The 22,638-nt window shown below is 36.2% G+C and overlaps 1 protein-coding gene across 2 annotated transcripts in view; it reads right to left on the bottom strand.

Annotated features, from left to right (window-relative positions):
• Positions 1-5,892: 5,892 nt before the first annotated feature.
• Positions 5,893-22,638, bottom strand: part of Paics (PAICS bifunctional enzyme) — a 152,154-nt gene continuing 135,408 nt past the window's right edge. For both annotated transcript variants that reach the window (XM_090385099.1, XM_090385100.1), the window contains exons 7-8: positions 14,324-14,482; positions 5,893-6,134 (exon numbers count right to left, since the gene is read on the bottom strand). In XM_090385099.1, the coding sequence (XP_090241225.1) occupies positions 5,971-6,134; positions 14,324-14,482 (323 nt within the window). In that variant the 3' untranslated portion in view covers positions 5,893-5,970. The remainder of the gene's footprint in view (positions 6,135-14,323; positions 14,483-22,638) is intronic.

A 22,638-nucleotide genomic window follows, 5' to 3' on the forward strand; every position in this document is an offset into this window, starting at 1 on the left:
AATTTGATTGGATGCTATGATGTGATTACAAAGAAACTGGATGCAAAAATAATTTTGATATATACAGCCACTCCCCTGCCTATGTGATATTTGACTTACGGAAATTCGTATTTTGCAATGTGATTCACATTGCAAAATATCGCAATGTGAATCCAATAACAGTTTTTAGTAATTTGTTCCAAGACCTCTGAAGTTGAAATTTTCACTATATAACAAGCCATTTATCTCTCTGAAAGGTCATTTTTATAATGGAAATTGCACTACTTTCATGGTTATAATATGTTCCATTATAAGAATTAATTTTGAATGCCTTTGTGATATTTTTCTAAAACACATTTCTGGTGGTCACTATCATAAAACAATTTGCATTTTCTGTTTTATTGGGCTTTTGTGTTAACGCAATCTATTATAAACAGTTAAACTCATTTCTGGTTTATTGGTTTTTCTGTTAGTTAAATCTGGTTCTGTTAGATAAACGGGTAGTGAACTCATTGCATTTGCAATAATACCGATAACTGGAATTCTGTAGGTTTTTACATTACGGTATAAAGGTGAAATGAGTTCTCTTTCACTGAAATTTTCAATCATATAAAAAACAAATTTTCAGACTCTTCCCTTCATTCCTATTTACTTATTACAATGGTGAAGGGAAAGTGACCAACGGAAAATGCAAGTGCTGGGAAACGAAACAAAATTGATTTAGAAATGAAGATGAAAATGATTAACTGGTTTAACTGGATTAACCGATAACTGGAATTCTGTAGGTTTTTACATTACGGTATAAAGGTGAAATGAGTTCTCTTTCACTGAAATTTTCAATCATATAAAAAACAAATTTTCAGACTCTTCCCTTCATTCCTATTTACTTATTACAATGGTGAAGGGAAAGTGACCAACGGAAAATGCAAGTGCTGGGAAACGAAACAAAATTGATTTAGAAATGAAGATGAAAATGATTAAGAAGTATGAAGCAGGACAAAGTTTGTCATCTATTGCACAGAATTAGGTCTTGCTACTTCAACAGTGAATAGTATTTTAAGCGACAGTGTGTGTATAAAAGAACACGTTAAAGGATCAATGCATTTAAAATCAACAGCAATCACAAAGCAGCGTTCAGGTGCTATATAGAAAATGGAAAATCAGATTCAGATGCAAGCATCCCTGAACTTTTTTTTTTTTTTTTTATGAAAACCCCAAACACGAAAGGTATCAAAACCTATAGTACTTGGTACCGTGCATGGGTTGAAGGAGAAGTATGGGGCAAGGGGATGCCGGAAACTTTGCTCTAGAGACTAAACATGGGTTTCGCCACTCAAGTATTTACGAAGATATTAAAAATAAGTACGGCAAACTTCCAGGATCGCACTGGTTTCCAAAACATTAAAGTATGTGATGAAGTCGCCAGTGCCAATTCTGCAGCTGCAAAGAAATTGTGGTTTTGGAAAAAACCCCTTCTGAATCTCCACAGCCCTCAACGTCCGCAGCGGGGTTGCTTATCAGCTGGAGAGTTAATTCCGGCAACGATGGCCGAAAGGTAAAACAATGACGTTACGTCTGTCTCCTCTCTTTTTGTAATTTTTCCTGCACATTAGATAAAAAATTGAATAAATAATTCTATTTACACGTTCATCAAACGTTTTATTTTTGCTTCAATCAAATTTGCAGAGTGCTGCATAAGCATTTGGGGAATTTCCGACTTACATAGTTCCGCGGAACGCAACGCATAAGTCAGGGAGTGGCTGTACTTGGATTTTAGGAAAGCTTTTTACAGTTGCACATGGAAGGCTACTGTACAAACTGGAGTAGTGTGGTGTTATGGGCAAGTTGCTAAAATGGATAAAAGGGTGATTGAGTGAGAGAAGACAGAGTGGTAACCAACGGACACTGCTCTTCGTGGACTAATGTTATTAGTAGAGTCCCCCCTGGGTAGGGTGTTGGGCTCACTCGTTTTGCATATTTAACAGTCACATTGATGAAGGTATATCAGGCTTAATGTCGAAGTTTGCAGATGACACAAAGGTTGGCAGGGTTGTTAATGACAGTAATGGCAGTGTGCTACTGCAACAGGATCTAGAAAATTTGGGCAAATGGGCCGAGAAGTGAAACTGAAGTTTAACATTGAGAAACACAAAGTACTGTATATGGGTAGAAGTAACCCCAGAGAAATGTACCAACTGTGTGGTACTACACTTATGGTGGTAGAAAATGAAAACAACTTGGGAGTAATTGTGCAGTAAGATATGAAGTTCTCTCAGCAGTGCAGGTTGGAATTTTGTTAGCAGAGACAAGGTGATTATCCCTTTGTATAAGGCAATAGTCAGGCCATGTCTTGAGTACTGGGTATAGGTCTGGAGGCCTCATTTTAGGAAGAATGTAGAGTTGCTTGAGCATGTACAGAAAAGGGCAACAAGATTGGTGAGGGGAACAAATGGGTCGTCTTACCTAGAAAGGCTTAAGTTCTGTAATTTGCAGCTTCTGGGGACTAAGTACCTGTGAGGTGTATAAGGCCTGGAATGGGTTGAGTGTGCTGAATTCTTATGGGATTCTTCCGCTTGCTCAGATTATGAACTTGAGGGGGCATAAATTCGAATTGAGGTAAGAGTTGTAGAATAGATGTGCAGAAATTTGCCTTTAGCCAGTGGGTGGTTAATTGTTGAAACAAACTTCCATCTGTTGTGGAAGTTGATAGCTTAAATAAATTCAGGGAGAAACTAGACAAACTTTTAGAGGGAATGGATGTGTAAAAATTTTTTTTTTTTTTTTGGTGATGCTACATAAGCTCATGTGCTTGCTTTCTTGCACCACATGCCTCCATTTCTACTATACTGTTCAAAATATAATATGCAGGTTAGAATAGAAAACTTGCTTGACTGGAACTTGAGGGCTGGTCACCTACACAGTAGCTAGAATTGTGTATTTATTGTTTTTTTCTTTTTTTTTTTTAAACAGCATGTAAGAGGCAACAAGAGTATATAATGCCACTGATCTGATTATCAGCAGCGACTGTTCACACATTATCTGTAGATAAAAGACCCCATAGGTGGCAGTGTTGATATAGTGTATTGATGTGGAATCTAGTTAAAGATGTTAACTACTGTCAAGTACAAAGAGAAGGGCTTTTTATAAAAGTGATTACAGTGGCCTGACAGTTTTTAAACTTCATGCAGTGGGACAAAATGATGTCACCAACAGCAAATTCTAAATGGAATGCATTTTGGGGAAGTAATCATAGCATCAATTAGACTTCTCATGCTGACTATGGAATAAACAACCACTGACAGATTAGAATTAAATGGATGTCAGATGAACTAATTAGACTTGTGACAAAGAAAAATTCATGGGATGCAGTAGTCACAGAGGAGGTTAGGCAAGCTAAGGTAGATGAGGTCTGCAGCACAGAAAAGCAGCAGATTTCTTTACTTATGTGAACACTAGAAGTTACAGGATGATTCACATTGGTCCACTAGCTATGAATTGTTAACAGTTCATAATAGTGCTCAGGTTGCCAAGCAAACTAATAGATATTTTGCATCTACATGAGGAATTTTAGGGGATGGGGAAGCTAGAAGTTTATCAAATTCTAACAGAGTTAAATGATTTTGTGATGAATGAGAGGAGAGTGAAACAGAAATTGACGCTAAATGCAAAAAGGCACTAGGGGTGAATGGGATATATCCAATTATATTAAGGAAGACAGCAAAGGCGCCAAGCAAGGAGAGCATCCTTGGATTCAGGAGAAGTCTCGATTGACCGGAGATATGCAACTGTATCTGCAATTCACAATGGGGGCTCATAGCATGCTGAGTAATTACATGTTCCATGGAAAATAATGGAGTTGCTGATTAAAAAAATAATGCAGGACCATCCAGGGAGGAATGCAGTTATAGTGCAGGTGCAGTACAGATATTTTAAGGGGCAATCTTGTCTGTCCAATTTGATTTACATACTATGACGCAGTAACAAAGCAACTGGATGAAAAATATAATTTTGACATTATATACTTAGTTTTCAGAAAAGCTTTTAATACTATTGCACATAAAAGACTGCTGTACAAATTGGAGCAGTGTGGCATTGAGTGCAAATTATCGCTATGGATAAGCAGATGGCTGAGTGGGAGAACACAGAGTTATCTTGGACCAATGTTATAAGTAGAGTTTCATCCCAGGATTTAATGCTGGCCTATTTTTGTATTCTGTATTTACTAATGATATTGATGAAGGCTGTTGATATTACTGACAGTAATAAGGGTATGCTACTGCAACAATCTAGGAAAATTAAGCACATGTGTTTAGAAGTAGCAATTGAAGTTTAATATTAACAAATGTAAGGTACCAGATCAATGTACCAACTGTGTGGTACCACACTTGGTAATAATGGAGAAGGGAAGTGAGAGTGGGCTAATTGTGCATTGAGATATGAAGTTTTCTGAGCAGTGTAGATAGGCTGCCATGACAGCTCCTGGTGTTTTGTCAATGACATACAAGAATTTTGCCAGCATTGATAGGGAAGTGATATCCTGTTGTACAAATAGTTGGCTAGGTCTTGAGCACTACATACAGATGTGGAACTCTCATTGTAGGAAGGATGTGGATATGTAGGAATGGGTGCAGAGAATAGTGATGAGTTTGGTGTGAGGAATAAGAGAGCACTCTTATAAGGCAAAGTTTCAGTTTCTGCAAATTCAGCATCTGAATATTAGGCACCTGTAAGATCTGACTGAGGTGTTTGAATAGACTGAGTAAGCTGAATGCTGATAGAATACTTCCTTTTGCTGAGGCTACACCTGAGGGGACATAAATTCAAATTGAGGAAGGATGGTTGCAGGACAGATGTGTGGATGTTTGCTTTCAACTAGCAGGAAGTTGATTGTTGGAGCAAACTTCCATCTGGTGTTGAAGAATTGGGTAGTTTCAGTAAATTAAAGGATCAACTAAATAAACTATTAGAAGGAATGAACAGGCAATACAGGAAGTGTTTTCATTTGTTTTTTGACTGATGCTGCATAAGGTTGCTTTCTTGCAAACTTTACCACTACTAATACTAAATGACTCCTGGGACTATCTGCTAATGAGCCACCTATTTGCATATTGCAATGTGAAATTTATGCATCACTCTGTTCTGACAAAATCTTCTCATTATTAGATGACTAAACACATTCAAATGGATAACAACACCTAATAAGGAGGTACAGGCTTGCTTTCTTTACATTGGGAATAATGTTACTACTATTTTACTATTTTTTCATTGCATGCTCATAAACAATTTGTTTATTCCACCTTTTGTATAGATGTTTTGTAAATTACAAAACATCTATATTCCAGATTTTTTTTTGGCTGATGCTGCATAAGCTTACTTTCTTACATCATTTGCCACTCTTAATACTAAATGCAATTACTGTAAATAAATTGGCACATATCTGAGAAGAAACATGTACTCTTTTCAGATTCACTAATTCTCTATTCATTTAGGAAAACCAAATAAAGTTTCCAAACTGGAATGTAATTTTAATTAACTTTGTATAGATACTTCAGGATTTCTGAGTATACATAACTAATTGTCTTTAACAAAGTAAAGAAATTGTTTTTTCATAATCTCAAGGACAAACAACTAATGGGTAACTGGGACTTGATGTAACTAGCTAAGACTAGCATGTCCTTAAATTTCACTCGCATAGACCTTTCCTGCTCTACTCATCCTAGGATCACTGAAGCTGACAGAGCATTACTTATTTTCAGGTTATACAAATTTAAGATAAGCCCATTTTATTAATGATTTAAAAAAAATAATAATAATAAAAAAAAAAAAAAGCAACACAACCATCAATAAATGACAATGAAAGTCACATCTGGTGAGTCACTTAAATACAGAAATCATGCATATATTAGTGTTTACTGAAAAAGTTTATTTTACATGATTACAAAATCTTCCTTCTCCTATAATAGTCTTCATGAAAGACTAAAGTTTAAAATATTAACGCTGTGCACGTAGTTGTTTATCAGCTTGTTTTAAGGAAATCCATATATTAAGCTGTTGTGCTCGCAGACGACTCCAAATTACATGATCGTTCATAGCTAATATCTGAGATGCACATAGTGCAGCACCATCAGAAGATAACACAGTACTACATCCTAAGCCTGTAAAATAGAAAAAATACTATATGTGCTATTATAATATTTAAAATCTAATATAACAAAACAGTATTACTCAAACAAATTCCTAATTTTAATCATTTCCAGAATTAAACAATTTACAAAATGGTAATTTTTTTTTTTAAGATTAATTTTTAATTCATAATCACATATAACCTTAACATAAACATTTAGACTTCAAATGCTAACTATTAATTCAATAAGTTAGTTAACCATCTTTTAGAATACTTATTAATACACCAAAAATATATGAAGCTCACAAAAACATAAATAATTTTTTATTAATTCCAGAACCTGCGGTGCAGAGCATACTATATATATTATTCTGTTAAATTTTTAAACCACCCACTGGTAACACATGTTCAGAGTGGTGTAATCTGCCTGTGACTCAATTCTGAAGATAAGCATTATTGTTTGTAAGTGGTGAATTTAAGTTCAAATGAGATAAGAGCCACTTAGGCCCACAAAATCATTAACTAAAGGAATTTGTTAGTTGGTCACTCACACACCAGCAAGGCTTTTGTAGATTTACTGGATGATTGTTTTCTACAGCAAAGCATTAGAGAGGTAACCAGAGAGTAACACAGGGTGGCCATAACACTGGTTTACAGTGTATCTGGGGTGAGTAAAAATATGTGGCAGTTATTTATGCATGTTTACTGATTACTAAACCGAAGTCCGTTTGTTTCCATCACGTAAAGATTTTTCACAATTCATTAACAAAATATTATCTAGGTATTATATGCAAATGTGTACATAACTATAGTTTCTGCAATGGTTTACAAGTTTTTTACCCCTATATTCATAATCAGTATCAAATATTTGCCTCAAATACAATAGATTGTGCATGTTTAACCCGTAACTACACACACTGCAAGTTAGCCGACCTTGACCCAGGAAGGTAGATGGCCCCCACTTTGCTCTTCCGGCCCATCTGTGATTCCCAGAATTTTATTTTCCGAGTGGAGTCTGGGAGACTCCTGTGTGTAGTTACAGGTTAAACTTGTCTGAGCATGCACTCACTTGTTTGTACAGTCCACTCAACCACAGAGCCTATATAAGTGGCACGTCCCTTATGCAGTCACAGTACTCCTGCAAAAAACCATCATGAGCTCTCATTGTGTGTTAGTTTTCTTTTAGTATGGCAACTAGAAAGTGTATAAACAGTCCCGACATATTTTGTTACATGTGTGGTTGTTTCATTCCTGTAAAGCAGAGGCAAAATATTACCGATTTTGTAAAAAAATCGTATTATGCATACTTTGACATAAAACTAGGTGATCAGGATAAATCGTGGGCACCACATAAAGTATAGCATACATGTGTCGAATATCTTAAAAAATGGAGTCAAGGAAAAAAGGTGTACTTGACATTTCATATTCCTGTGGTGTGGCGCGAACCAGTAAGCCATGCCAAATGTTACTTTTGTGTATGTGACATTAAAGGTTACAATTCAAAAAATAAAATAAAAAAGGATATCAAATATCCAGATCTACCGTCAGCCATAAGACCGGTTCTGCATGGACCTGATTTGCCTGTAAAACCTCCACCAGAAACTTTGGAGTCCACATCTTCTTCCATCAAAGCAGAAGCTAAAGAGGTTAATGAAGAGGAATGTTATCAACCGGAAAATATTTTAACGCCACAGCAATTCACACAAGTTGAACTGAATGATTTAGTAAGGGACTTAGGTCTTCCAAAGTATGCTGCTGAAATTCTGAGATCCAGATTTCAAGCAAAGAACTTACTTGCTCCAGGTACATCATTTTCCTGGTACAGAAATTGTGAAAGGGAGTTTATACAGTATTTTTCACAAGAAGGTCCTCTCGCACAGTCAGTCCTCGTATAACACGTGTTTACACTACACGAATTCGATCATACACGATTTATAAATAGGGGAACGATATCGTATATAACACGAACCGAATTTGCTTATACACGATTCGCCTTTGTGTTTACAAGAAATGGCAGTCGAATGCGGAATCACCCCAACTCAATGCAACACGATAGCAACGAAGAGAAGATTCTGAAAATGTATTTATGTTTTTTATATCAGTGAAGGGGAAACACATTTCGCCATAATAATTAAATTCCAGCTAACGGTATTATCGCAAATGCAATTAGATCAAGTTTCTTACCAGTTTATAACAGATTCCACTAGCAGGAATGCAACTGGAAATTGTTTTTATTGTTTTATGGTAGTAATCCCCAGAAACGTGCTTTAGTAAAATGTGAGCCAGTGAGGTGGTCATAGTGTGTCTCTGCCTTTACAGTGTTGTTTATTCAGTTGCTAGGTGCCTCCGTAGCCAGGTGGGAAGGAGCAGCAGTGCGTAGCACATGCTTCCTTGATTAGACCGGGGTTCGAGCCCGTCATCACCAAATACGGAGGATGCGGAAAGGTCAGGAATGACCACCGCATAACCCGGAGCAATACGGCCTTAGTTGCTAATGCTCCTAAAAACCAAATAACAAACAAACAAATATTCAGTTGCTACACACGCGCAGCTTTGTTTATGTGTATCAAGCGTGCCTCCTCATTTTGTAATTGTGCTTTATTTCCTAAAAATGGGTAAAATACTTAAAAGGTGTGAAAAGGAAGCATCCTGGTGAAGACACTACAGATTCAGAGAGAAAAAGAAAAGCAATATCGATAAACAGAGACGGACTGGATCAAAAATTCTTACCCGGGAAAATTTGTAGTGGCCTCATACTAGCATTTATGGCCAAAATCACACCGGCCTCCGGCCCACCGGGGTTTTCCCAGTAAGGCCTATGACCAGTCTGCCTCTGTCGATAGAGAAAAAAAATGAAATTGTGAAACGCTTTGAGCGAAACGAAAGACCACGTGATATTGCACATGCTACAGGCCTAAATGAGGCAACGCCGAGAATTACAAAGAATGCAGAGAAAATAAAAACTTTCATAGCAGGAACAACTCAAAGTGTAATTAAAATCCATTAGATAAAAAATTGGAACGGCTGTCACCTGTTTGGATAGAAAAATCAAACAAAAAAACAAGTTTGCTTATTATAGAAGCATATGCATTAGCAATATTTTATTACGATTATTTATTGTGTTTGGTAATGTTTTGGTTACAAATGTGTGTTCAATCTTGGGTGGTCGGCACCTAACCCTATTTTTCCCATAGGGCCTGTTGTTTATATTGCACGAGGGTTTCTAGGAGCACAACTATCGTGCTATACGAGGACTGACTGTATATTGCAGCGATATTGCTGGTTTAATAAGTGCCTTAGGAGTTCCATCATATATTCCTAGTGAATGGATACTATTTATAGACTCTTCAAAGACTAGTTTAAAAGGTGTTCTCTTGTATAATGGAGATAAGTACACATTTGTGACAGTTGCTCATTGAGTCTATTTAAAAGAAATTTATGTACAATCTAAAGTTGCTTCTGGAGAAAATTAAATATCAAGATCACAAATGGAAACTATGTGGAGACTTAAAAGTGTTATGTATGTTGTTGGGGCAACAGGGTGGGTACACTAAAATGCCATGCTTTATTTATGAATGGGATAATAGAGCTAAAGCACTGCATTGGACAAAGAAGCAATTGGTCCCCAAATTAGAAAATTGGTTTTAGATGGTCAGTTTGAAACTACTATGACTGACGTTGAAAGGGAAGCCTGGATTGCTTTTAAAAGTGTAACGGAAAACTTTCTAGGAAATCATAAATCACAGTATTATGAGAAAATTGTTCAAAATATGCTCAAAAAGCTTCGCAATTTAGGTTGCAATATGAGCATCAAAAATTCACTTTTTGCATGCCCAACTTGATTTTTTTCCCCCCGAAAATCTTGCACAAGAGGAGAGATTCCATCAGGACATAGAGGAAATGGAGCAGAGGTACCAGGAAAGATGGAATACAAGCATGATGGTCGACTACTGCTGGTGTTTAAAAAGAGGGAAACCTGGCACTGTACATAAAAGAAAAACGATTAAACGTTCTTTTCAAACAAAGAGATGAAGGTCTGATTAATGAAAGTTTCAGAATTTTGATTAATACTTGTTAGTGTTTATGTATTTTTTGATATATGAAAATGTAATCTTATCAATTTGTCATTACTAAATACAATAAAGTTATATACTTTCATAAAAAACAATACTTTTTTATTTCTTAAATCAAAATCTAAGTCATATTTGAAATCACAGCTACATATTTCGGTAGTAGGCTCTATTGAAATTCAAACCCCAGTGAACAAACTTAAATTTGTAAACTAGTGTAATTAAAGTATCCCTATTCAGAGCTTTCTGTAGCTCTAAGTTATAAGCAGAGTGCCACCAAAATTAATAAGTAAACTATTCGAGGCATGGGGAGAAGGATCCTGTGAAAAAAAAAAAAAAAAAAAAATCCAAAATCTGCCGATAAGGAATAAACTGAAAATTGCCAGAGGAAATGATTTCACGGCTTCAAACTCACTCTGTTTACTTCCAATGATCAACGATGTCGCTGATGGTGGAGTTGGTTTTTGATATAATTACCATTGTTCTGGACCAGAAATTGCATTCGATTCACAGTTTGCTCAACTGCAGAATACATCTGGTCCAGAACAATGGTAATCACACATGCTGCGATACATTGTCCTTTAATACAATCAGGTTAGGGACACTTCCTCAATAGACACTGGCCTTGAGGTGACCCCACAGCCAAAAAATCACATAGTGTAAGGTCAGGCGATTGTAGTGGCCATGCAATCGGAAACAAATAACTAATGACTCTTTCTGCAGTAAAGTGATGCCGAAGAAGGTTCCCATTGTATACACACTTTGAAACAAGTTTTTGAGGGCTTCATGAAACAGCAATCAGTGGTAATTTCAGGTTGTACTCCAAAAGATAATTTCCCTGAACTGCAACCTTCTGAGAATAATTGGGTTATAGTAATTGCCATATAATGCAAGGAAGCTAAAAGCTTTTGCTACACTGCCAAAAAAAAAAAAAAAAAAAACAACTAGATAAGAAAATACAAATCACATGCTTCCCTCCTCATATAGGTAAGTGGTGTATGAGGAGGGAAGACTCAACTTTTTCCTACCAGACTTTGAACTGCTGCAACTTTTGGCAGCACAACACTGAATGTACCTCCAACCCAACTGAGCTCCTCCTTACTGTTCCTATGCAGTGGATACTCAGTAAAATGACCAGTTCCTGGGAAAGGGTTGTTCACTGGCTCACAAAATTGGCTACATAGGTCACCAGACCTAGTGGTGACCTAGGAAGCATTCAAGGAATTAATCGTGGAAGCTACTAGGCTTTTCACACCGATTAAGAAATATTGTTCAAGGTTTAGGCCTAAATGTATGTCAGATGAACTAATGAGACTTGTGGCAGAGAAGAAAAATGCATGGGATGCATATAAATTATTAGGCAACATAGAAGCCTATTGCAGATATAAGCTGGTCTGTAATCAAGTCACAAAGGAGATTAGGCAAGTGAAGGCAGATTATGAGACATCTTTGGCAAAGGATGCTAAGAAGAATGACAAGGACTTTATTACTTATATAAACTCTAAAAGGAAGGGGATGAATCAGATTGGTCAACTTGATATTGATGGTTCGACTGTTGATGATCCTGCTCAGATAGCTAATAATCTGAATGAGTATTTTGCATCTACATTCACACATGAGTTATTAAGGGAGAAAAATGGCAGAAGTTTATCAAACTTTAACAGGGTGCTTAATGATTTTGTAATAACTGAGAGCAAAGTGGAGGAGAAATTGTTGAAGTTCAACATAAGAAAGGCACCCGGGGTGGATGGGATCTATCCAGTTATATTAAAGGAGACAAAAAAGGAACTAAGCAAACCCTTAGCCATAATTATGAAAGCTTCCTTGGACTCAGGGGAAGAAGTCCCCACGGACTGGAGATGTGCAAATATATCCCCAATTCACAAAGGGTGACACACATAATTACAGACCAGTTAGTTTAACTTCTGTTACGGGTAAACTACTGGAGTCACTGGTTAAAGATGCATTGCAGGATCATCTAGACAAGACTGCAGCAATAATTCAGACACAGCATGGGTTTTTTAAGGGAAAGTCTTGACAAATCTGATTGGATACTAAGATGTGGTTAGAAAGGAACTAGGTGCAAAAAATAATTTGATATGATATACTTGGATTTCAGGAAAGCTTTTGGCACTGTTGCACATGGAAGATTACTGTACAAATTAGAGCACTATGGTATTACAGGTAAGTTGCTATATTGGATAAAAGGGTGGCTGAGTGGAAGAAGACAGTGGTAATCAATGGATGCTGCTCTTCGTGGACTAATGTTATTATTGGAGTCCACCCAGGGTTAGGTGTTGGGCCCATTGTTGTTTTGTTTATTCATCAATTATATTGATGAGGGTATATATCAGGCTTAGTTTTGAAGTTTGCAGATGATACAAAGGTTGGCAGGATTGTTAATGATAGTAATGGCAGTGTGCTACTGCAACAGGATCTAGAAAATTTGGGTAGATGGGCCAAGAAGTGGCAACTGAAGTTTAACATTGAGAATTGTAAAGTACTGCACATGGAAGTAACCATGGAAGTAACCCCAGAGGAAAGTACCAACTGTGTAGTACTACACTTAGGATGGTAGAAAATGAAAAAATCTGGGAGTGATTGTGCAGTCAGATATGAGGTTTTCTGAGCAATGCAGACAGGCTGCCAGAGCAGGTCATGGGTTATTGTCAATGATATACTGGAATTTTGCTAGTAGGGAAAAGGAGGTGATTGTCCTTTTGTATAAGGCAATGGTCAGGCCATGCCTTGAGTACTGTGTACAGGTCTGGAGGCCTCATTTCAGGAAAAATGTAGAGTTCCTCGAGCGTGTACTGAGAAGGGCAACAAGATTGGTGGGGGGACGAAGGGATGGTTTAACCAAGAAAGGCTTAAGTTCTGCAAACTGGAGTGGCTGGAGACTAGGCACCTGCGAGGTGATCTGAAAGAGGCGTACAAGGTCTTGAATATGTTGAGCATGCTGAATTCTGATGGGATTCTTCCACTTGCTCAGATTACGAACCTGAGGGATCATAAATTCAAATTGAGGAAAGATGGTTGCAGAATAGATGTGCAGAAATTTGACCTTAGCTAGTGGGTGGTTAATTGCTGGAACAAACTTCCATGTCGTTAATGGTTGTGAAATTGTTTTTTTTTTTTTTTTTTTTCGCTGATGTTGCATAAGCTCATATGCTTGCCTTCTTGCATCACATGCCTGTATTACTATTACTACCTAAACCCCTTAAGTTTCCTCCTTGTGGGATGAAATATCACGTATACCACACAAAAGTGCAAATACAAGATGCATTACTGATATCTATGCAAAAGACAGCCATGATAAGCTTACGCAAATGGGTGTGCAATTTACACACAAGCACTTAAATTCCTGGAAGTTGATCTTTTTCTACTCTAACCATATGTACATATGTATAGGTAAAACTGACAGTACTTTCCTAAATAAAAATAAATCGACTTTCAGTTATGTTTATGTGGATATTGTTCTTATTTTTGTTTTATATCACTCATAATTGCTTTGTTTTTTACTAAAATTTAAAGAGCCACTGCCCTGTAGTTGTTGGGAATTGGCCCAATGCATATATGCACTTTTTAACTCGAAACTGGCTCAGAAATCAGCTCCTGAAGTTATGCCATATCTTTGCAAATCACCTTGTGTCATTGTTTCATCTGCAGATACAGGCAGATTAGTTTCATGTGTGATAAGTTTTGGCAAATGGCAATTTCAAATATGAACTTCTCTTTAGTACTATTCTTTGATAAGCAAAAAACCTAGTTTTTTGCATATCAAAAAACTAAGGACTAAATGGCAGTTCAGAAGGAAAAGCTATTTTATAAGTCAAAAATAGCAATCTCCCCATGTAGCTTCTCGATTCACCAGCTTTAAATAATAAAAAATGCAATATCATTTGTGTATTTTATTTGAAATAAATAAAAAAAAAAGTTTTGTTTAAAATTTACGTGCAATGGAGGAAACAATATAATTTTTGAACAGTGCAAACTAAAATTAGAACAAACATTAAATAGCCAGACCGGAAAACCACCACAGAAATTATTCTATTTTAAAAGATTACAAAACAGCAAAATTCTTAACAGCTTCCATGTGTAAGAATGTACAAGGGAAATGAACTTTCATTTTTAATAAATGATTAATTACCAGACGGCAATCGAAGGGAAGACCAAATATCTTCTCTGCCCCAATCAGCAGTGAGAGGAGGGCAATTAATCACTGGAAAGGCCGAATTACCAGATGTTACTGGACCTAATCCATTGCTACGGCCTGCTACAGCAATAAATACTGTTGGAATTCCTTCACCTAAAATGAAATTAAAACAGAATGAATATTTTCAATCAGAGTTAAAATTATTTATCATTTGTAATAAATATTTGCAGCGACCTTTAAAGAGTTAAAGTGAGAAATTAATTTTATAACAAAAATGAATAAAAAAAATTCTCTGGATTCACTGTTTTTTTAAATACTGCATAGAAGACATAACTAGACTGTTTTTTTAAATACTGCATAGAAGACATAACTAGGGAGTGACCCTAATAACTGTAAAAATAATTTCATCCAGCCTGAAATGCAATAGTAACCAAACATCTCTAAGAGCACACTCTGCATTACTCAAATATTTTCGAACAGAAAAAACCAACTCCCCCACAAAAAAAAAGCCATAAACCCAAAAGTACTCCATTAATTGTATTGAATTAGTCATTTTTAAGCATATAAATGAACTATACTTGAGAAAAAGTTCACCTGAAAATTATGTTAATCAACAGAAGGTTACAAAAGGAACAATATCATTGGTCTTCAATGATTAGACATGGACACCTATTTTCTAGATCACTTCCCACCAGACTGATGTGCAACAGTAAGGGTTATTTATCTGCATCTAAAGAAATGATTCCATTATTTATTACACAATGAATGCAGATGATTTTTAGACAATGTCTGAAAGACCTTACTAAGCAACCATACAGTGACCACAGCAAAGTAATGCAGCATCAGGCAAAAAACTACCCACAGTAATGTCCATCCATCCTCTATAAGAATTTGTCAAATTCTTTCTTAAATTTGTTTAAACTACTAACTTCTACAGTACCAGATGAAAGTTTTGTTTCAATGATCAACTACTCTCTAGCTAAAAGCAAACTTTTGTACATATGGGAAAAAGATGGCACTTGTGGAATGAAATTCCTTCCACATCTTTGACTAATCTTGTTTTTCTTCTCTGCACCCATTCCAACAGATTCTCATCCTTCATAAAATGAGGGTTCCAGACTCATATATAATACTCAAGATGCAGCCTAATTGTTGGCTGTTTTATACAATGAACCAATCACCTTGTCCCTGTATGCATGCTGCTAGAAAAGCTTGTGTTAAGAACACAAGCTTTTCTAGCAGCATGTCTGTACCACTAAGAGAACTTTATCTCAAACTACAATTACCCCTAGGTGTCTTCTGTTCTCCACCACCCTCAGTGTGATACCTCTTAATGATGTTATTCTGAGATTACTGCTGCCTATATAAAATACTTTGCATTCATCAAGGTGTGTTTATTTTAATTGCTGTCTACAGAGTTTCTCCTATATGCCACTGTAGCATCTGAAGAGTCAAAGGCCAAGGCCGGCAAGTGTATTTATGTTGGGTGCCAGCACCTGGAGACTTTGCAGCAGGGGGATTCAAGGGGCAGGGGACACCTGGTCTCCTGCCCCTTGACTCCCAATCTTGGCCATGTGGAGGCATGCCAGGTAGCCCCAAGGTGTTCAAAGAAAGGAAATGGGATATAGAAGGAGTAGTATGGGAAATGGAGGGGAAGGAAAGTGGATAGAAGGCAAGGGGATGAGAGAAAAAAACATCCCCGGAAAAGACAATCAATTATTAAACTAAGAAAATTAATTTTAATTTTAAAACAATAACTGTCTATTTGCAGTACCAAGCAAATGTCACAACTGCAACAATCAGATACCAAGACATAATTTTCAATTGACTTGATTAAAACTATTAACATTAAAACTCTTACTATTAACACAAGACCATGCAGTGAAGAAGAGACAAGGTTAAAATACTAGCTAACGGGGATTTCCACAGCCAGTAAAAAAGCAATTTGCACAATTCAAAACATCCAATTATTATACTGAACACCCAGCAACAACTACATTAACCAAACATCACTGTCTTGTGATAATTGAATAACCTCTTTATCCTCATCACTAAAGGTCAACTCTATTGAAATTTGATCTCGACCTAAGATATAAATTCGTCAACAAACAGCTCAATATCTATCTAACAAAATTTCACAGTGATTTAAATTTCAATTTAGCAAGTCAGAAACCCTGATCTCACAAGAAGAAAACAGTAAGTCAGATAACAGATAATAACCTATACCCAAAATATTATAACCAATCTGAGATTTCAGCATTATGAAGCTGCAAGGTAAAATTTACCTTCCAAGGTCTATCATCCTGTGTGGGAAGTCAGTTCGGAAATTATGTCCAGAGCCACCCAGAACAACCGTTTACAAAAGGCCACCTGCCTGAGCACATAAGGTACTTATCACCAATCTTTGACTCGATCCAATTTTGACTGATTAAGCCAAAATCAAATTTGCTACAAACCTCAGCAATGAAAATTGTCATTAATTTCTAATTATGACAAATCAAAATTTTTTCATTATACACGATTTTTCCCAAGTCTTTCAAGGAATCAAAATACCAAGCACAAGTTATGTGCTCAGTACAACATAAGAGAGAACATTATATTGTTCTCAAGGGACAAAGTGTTTTTGCTAGGGATCAGTTCAGTTCCAAATCAGTCTTTTCCTTCACCTAAAGATCTTATCTGTGAATTCTGCCAAAGCAAGGTAATTTTCTTTACTTTCAAGAAATCTAGGTTAAGTCATTCTCCTCATATATATTAGTCAATATTTGTAAGTCAGTTCTATAATCAAGTAACAGTTACATTCAAAAATTAAATGCTGTACTGTTTCAGGCTCTCTGCAGTTACACAGTGCAGAAGCAGCAAGGCCAAAAGCATGTAATTTAAAATTCAAACTTCAATGGCCCGAAATCAAGAAAGTTCAATTTAAGCCTGGATTAAACCAGGGCAGATTTGATTTACTTAATTCTATCACCCTAGGCATGAATTTGTTATTTATTCTACCCTTAGTATCATTAGACCATTCCTCCTGCCAATCTAAAAGGAATTTATTCCAAATTCTCTGCACATCTTCCTTAACTGGTAACTCTAGATTAAGTGTATAGTGGTCAATAACAGCAGGTAAACCCTTCCACCTATAGTATTGTAAGTAGTTAAATATTATTTCAAACTGAATGGGTAGTTTATCTGTTAGTACCTGGAAAGCTGATGTCGAAGTTGTATGACACACCCTTGATGTCGCTAATAAAAAGAATCTTTGAGCTTGCACAAAATACTTTTTTTACAAGGCATTTACAAATACTAGTGCCCCATGCACCTGCTGCACAGCAAACTACAGGTAAAAATATGCTTCCATAATACATTTTTAATGTAGAAGGCTTAATGCCCCAGGCATATCTTGTAATTCTAATTTTCCACCCAGTGTTTTTATTTTCTGGAGTCTGTGTAACTTATATATTTGCATGGGCTACAAACTGAAACCGATTATCGACCATTAATAAATACCAAGTATTTAAAAATTGTCTGTACATATAAATACCTTGGTATTTATATGTACAGACATATAAATAGGTTGGTCATTTAATCTTATGTTTGGTGGTTTCTGTAAATTAAGGTTACCTTTAAAGAGCATTTGTTTGGTTTTTATTACAGAAATCTCCAATTTGTGGGTTACACACCAAGTATTTAAGTCAAGCAACACATTTCCACACTCTTGCAATTCAAGTCTGGAATTACCATATATGAGAACAAGATAATCTGCATATGCAACTTACTTTAGAAATACGCTCATGTTCTTTAACCAGCCGCCCATCGAGGCCCACGTTCCAGCAAACAGAGCCAAGAACAGATCCCTGAGGGCAGCAGCAAGTAACTGGCCTCAATACTTAATTGTAGTCTCAATACCCAGAAGAGACTACAAGGCATCTGTTCTGAAAGTAATCAGTGATAATTTTGTAAATGGGGACAGAGACTGCAGCTTCCTGGAACCTCGCTAGGACACTCTACCACCATAAGATGCCAAAGGCCCTTTTGAAGTCCACGAAGCACAAAGCCGAGGACGTATTTAGTACTTGAAGTAGAGACCAAATCCATAGTTTAATTGCATCTACTGTAGATTTTCCTTTAGTGAAACCGAATTGATTAGGTATGCATAAATTTTTTTATATTGTAATAATTTTAGAAATCTTACAACAAGTTTTTCCAATACCTTCCCAAAAATGGGAAAGAGCACGATAGGACAGTATGACGATGCCCGGTTTACAGATTTGTTAGGATTTTTTAATAATATTTTCAAATTTGCTTGCTTCCACGATTTGAGAAAGAACCTTCTTTGAGACAGGTGTTTTCAATCAGTTTTGAACAAAAACTTTCCAAATTCTTTTCAAGACAGAAAAAAAAACAGAAACTTCCATCAAATTTAAACCGGGGCATTTTCCCTCCGTCATGGAGCAAACTGCCTCATCAATCTCCTCACGCTTGATATTTTCTTCAAATGAAGGTTCCTCGTAGGTTAAATGATTTATTCTTATTCTAGCCTGTTCAGTATTTTCTGGAGATTGAACATCCTGATGTATTATTTCATCCAGAGTAGTATTCATGGTCTGACCATGTAAGCATTTCAGTATTATTCTAATTTAATATGGATGAGAAGATCTCTGCCAGATGTATCTTTTCAACAACCAGTTTGTAAGGGAGACCCCATGGGTCTTCATCAAGAGTTGTTTTAACCAATTGTTCCCATGCTAAAAGCTTTTCTTTATAAATAAGATTAAAATATGTTCTTCTGGTCTCCTTATAAATTTCCTGCCAGCGCTCAATCTCCTCATTTGGTCTGTTATTACATTTTGTGTCGGCAATCTCACCTGGCCTTCATTGGGTTGCTTTGCAAAGCAGAAAGATCCTGAGTCCACCACGGGACTGAATTCCTTTGTTGCTTTTTCTTTTGAAGAGTTCCATCACAAACCTCAGTAATGAATTTCATTACCTTCCACAACTGCAAATCCAGTTCTCCAAAACGTTCAATGTTGTCATTTCTCTTAAAGTTTTCCTAAATTTAGAATCAGAGTTCCCAATCTGCACTGTGCTTTGTAATGTGGAAAATCATAATTAAAATTAAGACTTCTGGGGTCTGAAGATCATACAATGTTGAATGCAATAACACTGTGGTCAATGCCAGTCCAGGAGGTATGAGCCTTCCAGTCCCTGACACAGTGACCAAATGTTTTGTTAGTCAATGTGACATCAATAAAGGATTGTCTGGAGGCAAACACAAATGTTAGTGAGTGTTCTGAGGAATTCCAAATAGTTAAGTTCTTTGATTGAATAATTTCCTCTAATTGCTCACCTTTAAAGTCCAAAATGGGATTGTTCCATAGTGTTGATGATGCATTTGCATCTGTGAGTATCAACACTTTCTTCCCAGTTAGTTTGTTTAAGGCCATTTCTAAATAGTTCAAGAATGGTTCTATGGATTGACCTGGTTGGCTACACTGCATATAAAGTGATATGCAGTAAATTTCTCCAAAGATATCCTCCAAACATGCACACGTGGAGTGCTCCATGCACAAGCCATTAATCCTGGTAATGGTGATGTTTGTATCTGCTATATAACCAGGGCCACCCAAACCCTAGCCACAGCATTACCTCGAATACCCATGGTTTGAGTGACAGACTGTAAGATTTTGAAATCATTAGGTAAACTTTTGACTACACATTTGTAAGCATACAATTCTTACAGACCAAGAATACCAATATTTTGCTGTACTATAATTTTAGAAAGATTGTGTAAGACCAAACCCAATCGTTGACAATTTAGTTGAATTATTTTAACCGTTCCTCTAATATTATTATTTTGTTTGTTCTATGCATAATTGGTTTGAGCTTTTGTTTGATCCTGGGCACGTAAATACTCCAGACATTTTAAGTCATGGTATGAATGGTCTGACTTTTTCTTCCTAATCTTACAATTTGGCGACTATTTATTTTGACATTCTTCAATTTGATGCCCTTGCTGTCCACAATGCCCACTGTACTGTCAGTTTGATGGCAGTTCCGGGCAGAGTGCCCATAACCTAAGCATTTGAAACAGCTGGAGGCTATAATAAAATCCTTAAGACTTAAAATCCTTAGCACTGAAAAACCCAAGTACAGGCAACTATCAGAGCTTAATAAAATTTATTTAATATTGGCAGGAACCTAGAAAACTCATTGTAAATTATTCTTATTTTCGATTTAATCTTAAATCTTATCTTAACTAGTTTTTTAAAATCATTCTCATTTACATCAGACTCTAAGATTTTTCTCATATATGTCTTCTAAAAATTCTTGATCTGAAACTTCTTTATTTACGTTGTAAGCTATAAGGGTTGGGTTTAATTTTCTTGGTGATTCAACATTGTGTTCTTTAAATTTAGCACAAGCTTTAAGCTTTTCTAAATCATTACTGGATGCTGCTTCTGTAACTATGACTTTTCCATGTACTTTCTGTACGGATTTAATTTTACCTGCCTCAATTCTGTTCTAAAGTTTTTATATAATGCCTGTTTGATCTCCTCACTCGTTTTAAGATCACACTCATCATTAGCAAGTATAATTATGTGTTTTGTTTGAGTTCCTGAAGGAAAGTCACCCTGATCTAACTTTCTGCCCATGTTTGAAGCAGCCACGCTAGCATAGCTAGCTGCATTTGAAGACGTAGGCACAGCAGGAGCTTCTAATTATACTTTAAATTTTCCATTTTGAGATCAAGTAATATTCTCTCCGTGGCATTCCATGTTTTAGTCACTTCTATTACCATTGTTGGAGTAATCTTAGAACCAGATTTAAGCATATCTAGTAGATTATAGAGGAACAAGTTGCAGCATCTGAAGACTAGGCACCTGCAAGGTGATCTGATTGAGGTGTATAAGGCCTTGAATGGTTTGAGCAGGCTCAATGCTGAGGAGATACTTCTGCTTGCTCAGACTAAGAACCTGAGGGGGCATAGATTCAAATTGAGGAAAGACAGTTGTAGAATAGATGTGCAGAAGTTTGCCTTTAGCCAATGGATTGATGGAACAGACTTCCATCTAAAAATAAATTTTCTGTTTATACGCTGGGACGACCAAACGGTCAGAGGAGTTCACAAGAATAGATAGAATACAAGAAACAGCACCATATTCAGTAGTCACGGGCTTGAACCCCGGTCACTCAAGGCACGTGTACTTATGCACCCACGCGCCTGACCACTAGGCTACAGCGGCCTGTTGTTGTGGAAGTTGATAACTTAAATAAATTTAAGGCTGAACTAAGGCTGAACTAAACAAACATTTGGAGTGACCAGATGGGTGAAATGGGAAGGTTTTTTTTTTTTTTTTGGCTGATGCTGTATAAGCTTGCTTTCTTGCATCATATGGCTCAACTAATGCTAATTATTCTTAAGTGCTACCATCATCATTCATGCGTGAAGTATTTAGGGATAGAAATACTTTTTAAGTATGCCAAGTTATAACAGAAAGCTAAATGATTTTTCAATACCTGAGAAAAAGGTAGAAGAGAAGTTCTTGAAGTTAAAAGTAAATAAGTTACCTGATTGAATCTATCCAATTATATTAAAAGAAACAGCAAGAGAAGTAAGCTGGTCTTTGGCCTAATTTTATAATTATGAGAGCATCCTTAGTTAGGACATTTGCATATCTCCAATCTATGGGGAGGACTCCATGGATTGGAGATATTCAAATTTCTTTTGATTTAACAAAAGGGGCTCAAGGGTCAAACTATAGACCTTTTTAAGCTTGATTCTGTTCAGTGGTTAAAAAGTAATTAAGGATCATCTTGGCAGGAGTACAGTTATATGAATTTCTTAAGAGGAGCACTTGTCTAACAAATCTGATTAACCTATGACAGAGCAATAAAGTAACTGGATGCAAAAAAAAAAAAAAAAAAAAAATTGAAATAATATACTCAGATTGAGTATTCCTATCTCCAAATACTTCATACATGAATAATGTTGATGTGAAATGTTTATTCAGTTTTTCATTATAAGCTATAAAAGGAAACCTCATAACTTTATGAAGGAACAGAATTCTCTTGACACTCAACATTGGAAGGATTATGTGATTATATAATTATACAAATAAATGTTCCATATTTAATATTAAATTAAATCAATTACAAAAATTACATTAAAATATACAGGATATTTTTATATAAAAATACATAAAACAGAAATATCAAAGGATGCAATCCTGTCAAGCACAGGTGGCTGAAAACAATCTAGACTGTGTTAAACTTGTGCCTATTTTTTGCTTTCTCAGGCAGCTAGTTTCAGTGGC

Source organism: Mastigoproctus giganteus, chromosome 11 (genome assembly GCF_048544385.1).
Source record: "Mastigoproctus giganteus isolate SK-2022 chromosome 11, ASM4854438v1, whole genome shotgun sequence".
Lineage (NCBI taxonomy): Eukaryota > Metazoa > Arthropoda > Arachnida > Uropygi > Thelyphonidae > Mastigoproctus > Mastigoproctus giganteus.